General features: G+C 42.1%; 1 protein-coding gene across 1 annotated transcript in view; it reads right to left on the bottom strand.

Annotated features, from left to right (window-relative positions):
* The window catches only part of TACR3 (tachykinin receptor 3), a 33,285-nt gene that overhangs the window by 3,050 nt on the left and 14,799 nt on the right, over window positions 1–15,436 (bottom strand). The window contains exon 4 of the mRNA XM_081877039.1: window positions 1,459–1,655. Within this exon, the coding sequence (XP_081733165.1) occupies window positions 1,459–1,655 (197 nt within the window). The remainder of the gene's footprint in view (window positions 1–1,458; window positions 1,656–15,436) is intronic.

Raw genomic sequence — 15,436 nt, 5'->3', positions numbered from 1 at the left:
AACAACAACAACAACATGTTTACAGATGTAGGCAATAACAGAAGCTCTGGGCAGGGACAGATGCATTATTTTCTGTATTAATAATGCCATTCATATGTTTTGAGACTGAAACAAGGTGAGAAATGTAGTTTAACTAGTGTTCCTATAGCCACCAGAGGCAAAATGCTTTGTTTGAGTTAAAGCAGGTGAATCAAAGTCAGATGAGAATTAAAAAGCAGACCAGTGCCTAACAGATGAATCGAAAAGCATAGTTCACATTTCAGGGAGCAGAAAGTAAACAATGTTTTCTGCTACTTCACTTTGTGTTCCAAGCCCAACATCTACACATCTTGCAATCCATTGCATCTTGCATAATATGGCAGGGGTGAGGGAAGCCGTGTTAGTCTGCTACAGTAAACACAATATGGAGTCTTGTAGCACCATATTGATGAACAGATTATTGTGGCATGTGCTTGTAAATCTGTTAGTCTTTAAAGTGTAATCAGGCTCAGTCATGAAGGGTTGCTAATTAAAAAAATAATTCAATCCGTTCCTCGTTGGCATTTAACAGTATCACTAAAGCAAAATGTGCTCCCGTGCCATTAAAAACTCATGGCGGGCAGGAAGTCAACTGGTGAACTGTTTCCTAGCATTTGTTTGTAACATTTCTATATTCTACCTCAGAGGAGCATTTCAGCTTCGTAACAAGCCAAGAAGTAGATCAGAGTAGAAGATACATTTCACAGCAGAAGACGAATTTGAATTTTGATTTCCCAAGTTAATACCCAATCACGCCCTGCTGCACTGCAGTGGATAGACAGTGTTTTAGGTGTCATGTTGAGCAAACCTTCATCTGCTGAATTTCCAAGTGTCAAATGTGCAAAAAGATGGCAATGCCACTCCGTGTCTGAGGATTCAGCTATACAGCTGCAAATAAAATGTTTTAAGTGTGTTTTAAGTGCAATATGCAATGTGACACTAGATGTCAATGGTGAGCCTTATGGAAAATTCAATGTATTTTAAAAATTACTTTAAAAAATCATTTTCAGAACAGTTTTTATATGTGTCTAGATTGCACCTGAGTTCAATGAAATAGGCACGCAGTTCTTACTCATTATGTAGATAGAAGGGAAGTGGTGATAGTGTGAAACAGCATGAATCGGATTCTGTCTAGCAAATTCAAAGCTACTTTATCATTCAGTGGGCTCCAGTGGCATCTCCTCCCTAGAATGTGCTGTATCAGGCAGAAAGAAGACTCAAGAAACCAAGGTGGTCATGCGCTCTGCTTTGCAGAGGCTTGCCCTCTGTCTGAAGGAGTCTTCTGCTTGAAATATAAAGTGCCGCAAGATTCAAGGGAAAGTAGGAGGCTATCTTGATTTGAAAATGTGAATAAGCGAAACGAAAATGCCCACAGTCGTCTGACAGGTTATTCCTAAATTACAGCCACAAATACCTCACGGAATTCTTAGGCATTCTTACCTTTTATTGAGGCAGCAGTAGATGATCGGGTTGTACATGGTGGAGCTCATAGCAAGCCAGAAGGTGGCTAAGTAGACTTGCTGAATGTATTTCCAGCGGCCCAAGTTCTCATAGATGCCAGTAGCTATAAAATAAATATGGTACGGCAACCAGCAGACTGCAAATGTCAGAACGACAACAATCATCATTTTAACCACCTGCAGAAAAGGAGAGGAGTTTTGGAAAAATGTACGGACATGAATGTCTTTTAATCATGGAATTTTATTTTTTGAATAGAACTAAAATACAGGGAACACACACACACACGATACAAGTACACCGAAACCAATAAAGAAACTCACTAATAATAATCCTGCCTATCTGACTGGGTTGCCCATGGTATATCATGTTTGTGGGATAACAAGCACACAAATGATAGCATATATGTCTTATTATATGACATGTGCATCATATTCAGAGGTAGATATACAGGTAGAGAGATACTAAACTGGAATTTGATCAGAAGCTTCCATGTAGGAAATAGGCAGAAACCACAGTGTAATAATCTCTTTGACATAATAGCTCCTGAACGTCTTTTATTCCATGCAACACCAGATTATTAATGTTGCCTATTTGCAGCTGTTAGAATTTGAGATAAATCTATCAACATTCTGGACATATGGATGATAATGGGAAGAGGCAAAGCAGAGTATTAAGCAGGGAATAACATGTGCCAATATCCACCCCCTGCCCCCCAGGCAGCACAAAGCATTCCAGCAGGGAACCAGGCCAAAGGATAGAGACTGAATTAGTTTTCATCAAGTTACTGTCCCTGCAAGGCTTAATGTGAGCAGCTGTTTTTCTGCAGGGCACTTTCTCCCTGGTGTGGCAAACATTGTTTTTTGAGAACGGAATTGCCCACACAGAATTTACATCTGAATCTCAAGGCGCTTGATTTAGTGACCTCTGTGATTTAAGAAAAAGCAACTATCTGCATTTGGGCTTGCTGAATGGCTAGCTAGATCTCTTTTATGATTCACAGACTACAAACACATAATGAATACCACCTTCCACTTCTCCATTACGTGATCTTTATTGTGCTGTTGTGTGTGGTTTAGTTTTAGTTTTTAGTTTTAAGTGTGTTGTCTAGCCACTTTGAGGGTCAGCAGATCAAAAAGCCAGCGACTGTATGAATGGATAAAACAAAGGACTTGACACATGAAGCGATGAAGTGGACCCTCTTGAGAATGGTCAGATAAGGAACACTTAACTTCATTCATTTCCCTCTACTTCAAAAGTAATAACCATAAACAGAATATGGAATTCCTTGACCAGAGGTTCTCAGTGGAGCACAAAGGATAGAAGAGAAAGAAAAAGTCTAGGTCAGGGGTCAGCAAACTTTTTCAGCAGGGGGCCCATCCACTGTCCCTCAGACCTTGTGGGGGGCCAGACTATATATATATATATTTGGGGGGAGAACAAATTCCTATGCCCCACAAATAACCCAGAGCTGCATTTTAAATAAAAGCACACATTCTGCTCATGCAAAAACACCAGGCAGGCCTCACAAATAACCCAGAGATGCATTTTAAATAAAAGGACACATTCTACTCATGTAAAAAAACATGCTGATTCTCGGACCATCTGCGGTCTGGATTTAGAAGGCGATTGGGCCGGATCCAGCCCCTGGGCTTTAGTTTGCCTACCCATGGTCTAGGTTATGCATTAAACAAGAAGGAAAGATTAAATACTCTTTAAATGAGGAGAAACCCACAATACTCTTTTTTAAAAAGATGGTTGTCAGAAAGGACACTAAAATAAGATGTGCTGGGATGGCTTCAAGGGCACCCACCTCCCCTGCAAGCTTAGAGAGGTGTAGAGGAGGTGAATGCAGAGATTTAGCAATGGGCATCCTTTTCCCCTTTAGCATAGTTATGACTGTAGCTCCATGGTAAGAGGATCTGCCTTGTGCTGGAAGGTTCCAGGCTCAATCCACATCACACCCAGGTAAGACTGGGGTTGTGCTTTATGTGGAACCCCAGAAAGATGCTGCCAGTCAGTGTAGACAATACTGAGTTAAATAGACCAACCTTTTGATTTGGTATAAGGCAGCTTCCTATTTCAGTGCTAATTTTTTTGCTGCCCCCGTTTCTCTCTGTTTATGCTTGGATGATGCCTGAAAGCAAAGAAGCCACAATGCCATGACACACAACATCAAAAGTGGGTTTGTTCATGTCTTGTTGTTCCCGTGGGTCATGTCTTCTGGCAGCTTGTGGATGATGGAAGCCTTCTTATAACTGTTAACCGAATGCTTTCCCCAGTGTTGTGACCTGCCCGTCCTGCGTCACTGCAAACTCAGAGATCTGCTTCTGTTATATGTAGAACTGACCAAAAAAAAAAAAAAAAAAAAAAATACTCCCGTGCCCACCACTGAAATTGGTAGTGCTGAAAAAGATGATGGAGATAACTTTTACTAAAAAACCGGAGGCATTTCTATTAAGTATTTTAGATAAAGAGATCCCAAAAAATCTAAGAGAGGTATTCTTGTATGCATCCGCAGCGGCTCGTATACTTGTGGCCAAGGGATGGAAAGATCACGAGGCTCCAAAAATAACAGATTGGCAAATCAAATTACAGGAATTGGTGGAGACGGCTCAACTGACTAGTAAACTCAGAGGAAAATCAAATCAAAAAATTGCGGAAAAATGGGATGGTTATAGAAGATATGTTCAAAAATACAATAATAGTTTTGACTCTGTGCTAGCATTCAAGTGATAAAGGAACTAAAAGGGGGTGGACAACAATTAAGGATTTATTATGTTTTCAGAATGTATTAGAAAAATTATATAGAAAGGTTTATTGTTTTGTGTACATTCAAATGTAAGATAAAATATATGCAAAAGGGACTTGACAGGAAGTCAAAGTTGAAGAAAAGATTTTGGAAGATAAAAGGGGAAAAAATATTTACTTTCATTATTATCATTTTATGTGTGGGTGTGGGTGTGTGGGTGTCTGCACATATGTGTGCTGTTGAATGCAATGTTTGGGAGGAAATAAGACAGTAAATAACAAATAACAAACTAAAAAAAAAAGAAAGAAATTGGTAGTGCTGGTGATCCAAGAATTAATACTGCATTTATTTAGAGTTATCTCCATGCATTAATTAATTTTCACATTCTTTTTGACCATCTAAAGCAGTTTTCCCCAACCTTGGGTCTCCAGCTGTTTTTGGACTACAACTCCCACCATCCCTAGCTAGCAAGACCAGTGGTCAGATTGATGGGAATTGTAGTCTAAAAACAGCTGGAGACCCAAGGTTGGGAAACACTGAAGTAGGGCACCAGCAGTTGAAGGCCACTGGGCCAAATCTGTCCACCCTCTGTGATGCCATCAACACATCAATTTTCAACTGCAGCAGGGAAAGAGAGATACAGATGAGTATTATTTATGTCAAAATAAACTGGCAGTAGGCAATTTTGGGGGTGGGGCAACAGGGAGCTTTGGCTCAGCAACCTCCAAGGTGGCTGGAGGGTAAAAAATAATTGTTCCCATCAATGAAGACATGAAAAATTAGTTATAGTGGAAAGGTTTGGTTTTGAGGGGTTACTATGTATCAGCCAACATTCATCCTTAAATATTTATCTGGAAGTGCAGCTGCATGTCTTAAGCAGTAATATTTACATGCTGCTCAGCAACACATGCTCTCCAGGTAGTTTGCAGTAAATAATACTAATAACAACAACAACAATAACAGCAGCAACAACAACAACAAGAAATTGTTTAAAGCAATTTAAGCACCTCCATGAAATTAGAACTAAACAAAATCAGCAACAGCATGAAACAGTCTAAAAGCAGCAACGTCAAACAACATCAGTACAAAGATGAAAATAGTACTTCTAGATTTTAACATTTTAAATGATTCTATAGTTACAAGACATGGTAAAATAAATAAAAGTGTTGAAAGGACTCCAGTCAGGTGTGGAACCACTGAAAAGAGTTTCTATTGTTTTGATTGCTCCTGCAATTGCAATGATCAATCTATTTCCGCACAAGAAGTTTGAAGACATGCCAAATCATTGCTTCACCGCTATGAATTTGGAGGATTTGGAAAACTGCGTCTTAGAATGATAGAATCATAGAACTATAGAGTTAGAAGGGACCCCAAGGGTCAACTTGTCTAAGTAAGGTAGGAATCTCAACACACAGTCCCCCATCCAATTTGAAACCAGACCAGACCCTGCTTAAGCTTTGCAAATATGCTAGCTGCTTTATTACTGCACTCTGGGAGGAATAAAACTAGTGCTTTTCCTCAGTGCTACTTTAGCCCTATAAATATAGAAAATTGTAGTCCAGCTCTCCTCCTACTGCAATAACTACCACTTACATTTTAACAGTGTGCATTTATTTACTGCATTTTCTCCCAACACAAGAACATTTCCTTGTAAAGAGTAGGCAGCATATACTTAAAGAGAAAATATTTTGCTTTTGTTCATGGACGGCTTCTTTCCCTATCATTGAAGTCCATTTCAGATTGAAGCTGCTAAAATGGAACAGGAAACATGTACCTCTCTAGATGTTGTCAAGCCTCCCTCTTTCATCATCCCTGACCATGTTGGCTGGGTCTGAAGGGACTGGAATCTAACAAAATCTAGAGAGACATAGGTTCTCCATTCCGGCTGCTAGTCATAAAAGAGAAGAAGGAAACATGACCTCAGTACTGAGCACTCACACTTTGCTCCTCCTCTCTGCTTTGGTCACATGTTTTGCATTATGAGTTTTCCCATCCTTCCTGCCCTTGGGGAAAGTGGGGTCTTTCAACATGATGATGTCACATCATCTTTTTTTTGCACTACTAGGAGTGCAATTCTATCTATGGGACTTACTTCCAGGTCAGTGGGTATTGGATAGCACCTAAATGCAATTGCTGCAGTAGTTGGTGGATTGTAACTGAAAGGAAATATGATGCAGGTAAAGAAGAATGGAAGGCAAAGATGTCTATGCAATATCTCCAAGAGCCAACTTTGTGTGGTGACAGCAACATAGAACAGGTTGGGATGAAAGAAGGAAGAAAGTGTGTGGCTTTGCAACACTGGGGGTGTTCTACGAGGGTATAATTTGCGTACCTATGTGTCTGTTAGCTGAGCTCTACAAATCAGCATCTGTGTGCATCTATAGAGATAGATTGTGCTTATGTTCAAAGTAACACGTGAACGAGCCTTCTGTTATACATAAAAACATATGGAAATGTTGAATTAAGGGTGAAATCCTATGGACCTCCAAAGTGTGTGAGAGAGGTCTGTTGCTGTCCAATGCTAGATCCCACAGGGAAAGCAGCAAGGCTGCTCAGGACCATGGATAGCTCCAAGTGAGCAACTTGCTCCAACTTTCGTCCAGAGCAGACTGGGAGCCTTTAACTTCTGTTTCAGTGTATCTGAAGAAGTGTGCATGCACACGAAAGCTCATACCAAGAACTGACTTAGTTGGTCTTTAAGGTGCTACTGGAAGGAATTTGTTTTGTTTTGGGAGCCTTTAAGTCACTGTTTCCTGACTATCTCCTCCAGACTCTATCTGCTAATGGAGAACTTCAGAGCTTTAAAGCGCCAACCCCCTGTACTGAAGACAGGAATGCTTTGTCTATCCAAAGCCTTCTGCTGGCGGGAGGCATCTGGTTCCTCAGGCTTAGGGGAAAGTGCCCAATAGGGTCCAGGCTCTCATCACAGAGGCCCTGGTGGCTTGGGAATTTATTCTGGGGGCTCCTGTTTGACAGCTTTGAGTGCAGTGGTTTGCTGATTTCCAGCAGTCAACTCTGACTCTGTGTCTAGATAGCTGCTGGATTCAGGGATCATGATAGTTGCACTGTCCTGGCTTCTCTGCAGGTGGTAATAGCAAAAGTGAGGTATTTCAGGATTGCAACAGGGGAAGGTTGTGATTTCTGGATCCAAAGCCCCTCATTCTCAGATGCCTTCTCACCCTGGGAAAAAAAAAGATCTGCAAGCCCTGACACTGCACAACTATTTTCTGAATCAATGATGGAGAAAATTTGAAAAAGCAAAAGAAAATCAAACGAGGATAAAACATGGAAAAGCCACCCCATTTTCGTTTTTTAAAAACACTATTAATTATTTTTAAGTTGTATAACAAATGTAACCAATAAAAATAAATTAAAGAGAGGAAAGAACATTACAAAATCTGGACCTTAACCAATTGAACAAATTCAGAAACAAAAATATGAAGATGTTTCTCTGTGAAGAAAACTTTTGAATAAATGTAAAGGGTTACAAAAACAACAAGAAGAAGACAAACATTTAACAAATCCATATATTGACACACACCCTAGGGACTTTCCTTTCTTTGTCTGAAATATTTGCATAAGCAATAAATTTCTACCAGTCTCCTGCAAATTTTTCTCTGTATTTACTTCCTCTAGCTATTCTTAGTGTACATGTAAGTTTCTCTGCTAGGGCTACCTGCCAAATCCTTTTACACAATGCTGTTAAATCAGCTCCATTAAGGTCCTTCCAAAAGCTGGCAATAGTCATACGCGCAGCTACAAAATTAGCCAAGCAGGGATTTATCAAGTCTGTATTATCATCTGTAAATACATTCAGTAGCACAGGCTCTGGGGTCTTCCTAATAGATGGTTAGGTGATTTTACCCATGCTGCACCTTGACTTGGACAAGCCTAGCAGGGCTTAGGAAGTGGTGACTCCTCTGCTAAAGACTCCACTCCTTTGTTACTCCAAAGTAGGGAAGACTGGGATCAGGTGGATGGTGTGCCTGCTCAGTCTGCAGTCCACCCAGTGGCGTAGCGTGGGTTATCAGCACCCGGGGCAAGGCAAGTAATTTGCGCCCCCTAACCCGTGGATTTGCGCCCCCTAACTCGTGGATTTCCCTAACCCCCAGATGTTGCGCCCGGTGCGGCCGGCCCCCCCTGCACCCCCCACGCTACACCACTGAGTCCACCTGCTGGTTTTGGGTTCTTTATCTTTAAATTACACCTGTAGTGGACAACTCTTCAAAGAGAAGTCTGCCTTCTGCAGAGTAGGGCACATGGCCACACCAGGTAACAAACAGCCACTCCAGACTTTGTTCTAAGCTCAGCTCTGATGCCACTGTCCCATTTTCAACCTTTTATCTGTCTTACGTTCCAGAAATGCTGACTTGTCTATAGTATGGCATCATTAGTGGACTGAAAAACAGTACCCAGTACCACAGGCAAAATTATTATTATATTGTCATAAATCATCCAGCAATTTTCACGGCAAATTGCATTTCTCCACTCCATTTCTTCCGTTCCCAGTGGGCTAGGTTGTTCCTTGCATTGAGCTGGCAGGCATATGGTGTCAATCAATCAATATGATTAAGCACTTGGTGATCAGTCTGGCTGTTTCTCACCAGCTTCTCCCAAGTTCTGCTTTATCCTAAGGAATCAGCAGATAATTTATTTATTTTTATCCAGCAACCTGACGTGTCACCTTGAAAATCTATAAAAGTGTATAAATGAGTGCACCTTTCCATCAATATTTATCCTTCCTGGAAACTGTAGTTTGTTAAAGGTGCCAAGAATTGCGAGGAGCTAAAATTCCTGGAGTGGTTCAACACTCAAGTCCTCAAGCCAGTGTGGTGTAGTGGTTAAGAGCGGTAGTCTCGTAATCTGGGGAACCGGGTTCGCGTTTCCGCTCCTCCACATGCAGCTGCTGGCTGACCTTGGGCCAGTCACACTTCTTTGAAGTCTCTCAGCCTCACTCACCTCGCAGAGTGTTTGTTGTGGGGGAGGAGGAGAAAGGAGAATGTTAGCCGCTTTGAGACTCCTTAGGGTAGTGATAAAGTGGGATATCAAATCCAAACTCCTCCTCTTCTTCTTCTTCTTCTTCTTCTTCTTCCCAGAGAAGTCTGGGAACTGTAGCCCAGGGAGTCTTCTTTCAATTCAGCCCCATTAACAAAGGTGCTTTGGGTGAAGCCATGATCATTTAAGGTGCCATGATATTGTTTAAAATGTTTAGGGCAGATGGGGCCCTAGACTCAACATGCACCATGGCAGAGGTGAGGGACCTTCTTTTCTATCGACTGTCACATTCCCTTGGAGGTCATTCCCATGGCAAGAAAGGGCAGATCCAGAAGGACGCCCCCTTTCTCTCTCTTTCTGCCACTCCCTTCCTCTCTGACACCCTTCCTCCTCAGATGAAATTAGGCCAAGGCCCCCATGTTGCCCACCTTCCAGCTCTATGACATCCAGTTTCTAATTTGAGGAGAATGAGGTGGTGGGGGAAGAGGAGCCGACACACAAATGCCAGTGATTGGCAAGCAGTTCCCTTTGCCCTAGTAAGGGCATTGCGCTACATAGATCCCTGAAGAAGACCTGAGGTTTCTTCATTTGCCTGGAATATAGATGGGATGCATGGTTTGCATTAGGGAACATTGTTTGACACCCCTGACGTGGCATTCTTGTGGAAGAATGAAACAGGAGCACAGATGGGGAAAGGTATTTCAGTGGTTACTAGCCATGACAGCTATGTCCTGCCTCCACTGTCAGGGGCAGTATATGCACCTGAATAGCAGTTACTGGGAATCACAGGTGGGCATACTGATGTTGCCCTCATGTCCCACTTGCAGGCTTCCCACAGGCAACTGGTTGGCCACTGTGAGAACAGGATGCTGGACTAAATAGGCCATTGGTTTGATCCAGCAGGCTCTTTTTATGTTCTTATGTCACAGAACAGAATTTTCTGTTCTTAGCATAATCACGGGCAAAGCTAAGAGCAACCACCACAAACCCTCTCACAACACTGATTGAGCTATCCTTATCAAAGGGGTCTTGGTCTCAAGCAGGGCCAGACTGAGGTTTGATGAGGCCCTAAGCTACTGAAGGTAATGAGACCCTTTATATGACCACCTGTCCTTTGTCAACAACAAATTGTCACTGTTTTTTGTGTTGAACATAGGCTATATGGTAATTTATGGACCTAATAGGTATCTAAAGCCATTTGCACATGCAGAATGTAGGCACCCTATGTATAGAAATGAGCAAACCAGCGATATTTTAGGGAGCAGGCTAGCAGGCGGGGCCCTTTACTGACATCATAGGAGCCTACACAACACAAAACACTGTTGTTGTATGTAGGTTTTATTTTATTTGTTTTTTTATCTTATATTTTGGAAACGTACATCCAGGTTTTTCCCCTTTACATTTATTGGGGGCCCCTAAGAGAGTGTGGCCCTAAGCTACAGCTTGTTTAGCTTATATGTAAATCTGGCACTGGTCTCAAGAGGATTACAACAAAATTGCAATGCTATCAAGTTTCCCAAGCACCTCAGCAATAAACTATTTCTTTGTCCTTTGGAGTTGCCTTTTAACAACTGCAGTAAACTTTGCACGGAAACTGGAATTGATGGCCCAAAATGAAATACTGGATGCTTGCAAAGGCTAATGGCAGAGAAGCACCTATCTTTTTCTATTTGAAAATAACATGGATGCAGGGATACTTGAGACTCAGCTCCCGCAGCTTAATTAATATTCTGCCCACTATCAATCCATGCAATTGCTAAGTGCATGAATGATGCCACCTCTAGTTTGGTTCTGAGCTGCATGAAGCAATTGTCAATATTGATAAGACAACCCCATTAAAAAAAAATAAGAGTGAAAAGACAGAACTTGTTTGACACATAAAACTTGTTTGACACATAAAACACCATTTATTTGGAAGAGGCCTCTGTTCATTTGGTTTGAATGAATCACAGGGAAAGTCAAGGTGCGGGAGCATATCTACATTGCTATGCATTAAATCCATTTATTACCAAGTTTAATATCAACAGACCTTTTGCCCTCCCAATTTTAGTGTTAAATTAAGAGCTGGAAATTGAATTAATTGCTATTCCATTAGCAGAGTGTAAGGAAATGTGTTCCATTGCCTTTAGTAGTGGGATGGTTAAATAAATAGTATGCAGTGGCAGGAAAGTTGACATTAGCAGGCTTAATTCAAATTAGAGATGCCTGTGAGAATATAGATGAGATTTCTGAAAAAATGCTCTTTCTTTCCGGATGTTTGGAACAAGAAATGGAGAGGCAGGTGGTTATTATAAATCCTAGCTCTGATCTGCCAGAAAGATCTGTGAGCAAAAGCAAGTCCTGCGTTGGGTTCTCCTCTTTCGCCAGTGTTAGGCTACTGAAAGGAGGAAAAACCCATTGCATCCAGAATTCTAGAATCTGCTCAGCTAGAGGTACAGACACTACTCCCAAGCATATGTGAAGATTGTTGGCAGCACTGCTGATCACTGGAGCCAGCCAAAAGAGAATTTGCTGCCTCAGGTAAATATGGGTTTATTGCTTGTCTTGCTCCACACAAACCATGAGTGGTAACCAAAGCTTTGTTCATGGATTTACAGCTTGTGGTTTTCCTGGAGGAGACAAACTGAGCCCGAATTTGGATGACATGCTAAGCCAAACAATGGCTTCTCTTCAGAGTAGCACAGCAGCACCACCAGAGGGGGAACAAAGCAGCCAAAATATCCTCTCTGGGAACCCACCGGCTTGCGATAAACCATGGTTTGGCTCTGTGACCTGAACCAGTGGTTTGCTCAAGGCAAGCCAGTGAACTTTATAAGTCTTCTTCAGGCATTACAACTAAGAAGGGGCAACTAGAGCAGAAAAGCACTCTTGGTCTGCACTTTTAGCTTGTCTCTGTCGTCATATGACTTGTGCCAGCTTCCTTGTTTTCTGGTGGAACTTCTGCAGCATGGGAGCAAGCAATGAAGCCCTCCACATGTTTGCTTCCCTGCCCTGGCTGGCTAAATCAGTGAGATCAGGGTAGGGTGTTTGGACCTTGGAGGTGATTCATGCCTCCTTGAAGGAAGGAGTGATTCCTAAAAGCCTTAAGGTGGTGCTCCAGTTCGTTCTTGAATCCATCTCAGTCTGGCTTTAGGTGCAGCTATGGAATGGCTACAAACATGAGTCTGACCAAACTGCGGGAGGCAGTGGAAGACAGGAGTGCCTGGCGTGCTCTGGTCCATGGGGTCACGAAGAGTCGGACACGACTAAATGACTAAACAACAACAACATGGAATGGCAATAGTCTTGGTGAGTGATTTGGGCAATGGAAGTGCTGCCCTGATCATTCTCCTACACCTTACAGAAGCTTTTGAAACCATCCACCATGTTATTCTTCTGGGTCACATATCAGGGGTGGGCTTAGCACGAAGTGCATTACAATGTGTTCAATGGGGCATACATCCAGCATATGCAGGATTACATCCTTAGAGATTTCTTTGTTCTGAGCATTGCTTTCAAATAAATTTTCTTCTGCACTTCTTCTTTACAGTGTCTGGCACAGCGAGTGATTTCTCACTTTATCATCACCACCAGACCTTTGACAGATCCTTAGCAGCAGAAGGACTCTTGCTAACAGAAAAGGAGATGGTGGCACCAACCTAGAAAATTGCCTTGTAAAGGATTTGGCTGTTGTTTCATTATAGCATTTAGCCTATAAGCTGAAGATAATGGGAAGCTTTTTAATGGATGACATGGTACATGGTGTTCCCATTCTCACTCTTTACAGACCATGCTAATGACCTAAATGTAGCATTCCAGAATGGTACTTTCAGCATATATTTAGCCAGTTTTGATTTCTCTCTCTCTCTCTCTCTCTCTCTCTCTCTCTCTCTCTCTCTCTCTCTTGTTCCTTGTGCTTCAATATTAAACATAGTGATCTGCTCTTTGGGACAAATGAGTGTTGATTTACTGCATAGGTCAACAACCATTCTGAGTCCAGGGCAGATATAAGCAACTTCTTGGCCTCACAAGAGGGACACTGATGATGCTAAACCCCCCCCATCCACTGCAAAACAAGCAACACATTATAAATCCCCCCCAAAAAAACAAATAAAAGACCAAAAACACGAACAGAGCAAACAAGTCTTGCTGGGGGAGAAGGACCATAATTGAGTGGTAGAGCACCTGCTTTGTGTACAGAAGGTCTTTGGTTTAATCTCTGATATCTCCAGATAGGACTGGGGAAGTCTCCTTGACTGAAAACTTGGAGACTCACTGCCAGTCAGTGTGGACTATATTGAGCTAGATGAACCAATGTTCCGGTTTGGTATAAGGCAGCTTTTTATGTCCTTATCGCTCCAACCCCTACCCCCAAAACGAAAAGTGAGAGCAAAAGTCACATTTTATTTTAGCAGGCACAATGTCTGTGGGCAATGTGTTGGGGATCCCACATCAGTAATCTGGAGAAATGTGTAATTTCACTCATTGAAAAATTATAACTTGTATGTGGATAACTACAAGAGAATTTGGGTATTAAAATGGTTTTTCAAATTGTATATCTGAATTTGAGCTTTTGGGGCAAGCTTAAAGTTTTGAAGATGTGCTCCAAATGTTTTTGTATCAATGCAATATGGATAGCTTTGACATTCAGTTACCAAAGTAGGTTTCTGCCTCTCAGATATGACATTTGACCGCTCTTAAGCAGCAGAAGGTTGCAACTAAATCTTGCACACAATTAAGCTGGCATCAAGCTTCAGAAAAACTGCTGCCGAAATAGTTCTAGGGTGAAGGAGAGAGCATTTGTTTTGTACAAGGTGCTCAATGCTCCAGCAATCTCAGTTACTAGAGCAGAAATTAATCTGGCACATAAAAATGAGTCCGTCAAACACTGCCCACTGGCAACCCTTTATCAGCACTGCAGCCACCACTGCAAGGGGAGGAGTAGAGATTTGAATTCTAGGTAAGCTGTCACTCATGGCTTGAATTGCTATAGCGGCATCTAAACTCACAGACTGAGGGGTGCTTGGGGAGGGGAGCAGGACAGCCTTTTGCTCAACTCTCTCCTTGAGAGACCTTCGTACAAACTGCCACAGCTGTTGGAAGAGGTGGCGCCTGACCTGGAGAAATGTGCTTGTTGTGCTCAGAAGCCAGGAGACAGTGTGATGTAGTAGTTAGAGGGCTTATCCACACATACATCTTGCCTGCTGTTTTCCAGGCACAGGTCTGAGCTCTGAAGCTCCATATCCAAGTGCTTTCCCCTCCCTGCCCCCAGAGCATTTCCTGCAAAAATAAGCCTGCTCTTTAAAGCTGAAGTGCAAAACTGGTAATTTGGGTTTTCTGTGGATTGCTCTTGGCTCCAATTCAGCTTTAAAGAGTAGATCTTCATGGGGAAAGCTCTGGAGCAAAAGAAAGAGTCCTCAGACACAGAGATCTGAGGCGTGGACCATGCCTGGGAAGCACAGAGAAAAGGTAAGTATAGATAAACCCTAGGACCTGGGAGACCAGGGTTCAAATTCCCACTTGGCTATAAAGCTCACGGGGTGACCTTGGGTCAGTCCAATTCTCTCAGCCTAACTTACCTCACAGGATTGTTGTGAGGAAAAAATGAGGAGGATGAAAATTATGTGTACTACCTTGGACTCCATGGAGGAAAGGCAGGATAAAAATGCAATCAGAAAAACAGTAAGTAATCCTTCTGACTGGGATTCTGAAGTAGGGAATGGGTGAATATGTCAACATCACTCTAAAGTACTACTGGATTTTCACAAGGGTTTAAGAACCGGACTTAAGACTGGAGAAGCTGGAATTTACAGGTTCTCCCATGTCTTGTCTTGTAGTTAATCCTATACTCTGCATTTTCAACCCTCTTAGTTTCACTGACAAAATGAAAAGGAGGTAGTAAAAAGGCTCATCCAGTTCCCTCTTGTGCTAGGCACAGAAATACTGGTGTGACCCAATTCATCTTTGCACACCCTGTATTGTTGTCGTTGTCGTTGTCGTTATTTCTATACCACACTATACCTGAAGGTCTCAAGGCGATTCACATAAATATCAAATACATAAAATCAAAACAAAAACAACAACCCAATAACATGCCACCCCCCCCCCCAGAGAGCCAGCATTTTAAAAAGGGTATAGGAAGTAGATCAAGTCAGGCAAAGGCCTGGTTAAAAAGGAACGTTTTTGCCTGGTGCGTAAAGGTGTATAATGAAGGTGCCAGGTGAACTTCCACAG

Source organism: Podarcis erhardii, assembly GCF_964252035.2.
Source record: "Podarcis erhardii genome assembly, chromosome: 9".
Lineage (NCBI taxonomy): Eukaryota > Metazoa > Chordata > Lepidosauria > Squamata > Lacertidae > Podarcis > Podarcis erhardii.
Note: the sequence above shows the minus strand (reverse complement) of the source record. Positions and strands in the feature narration are given on the sequence as shown.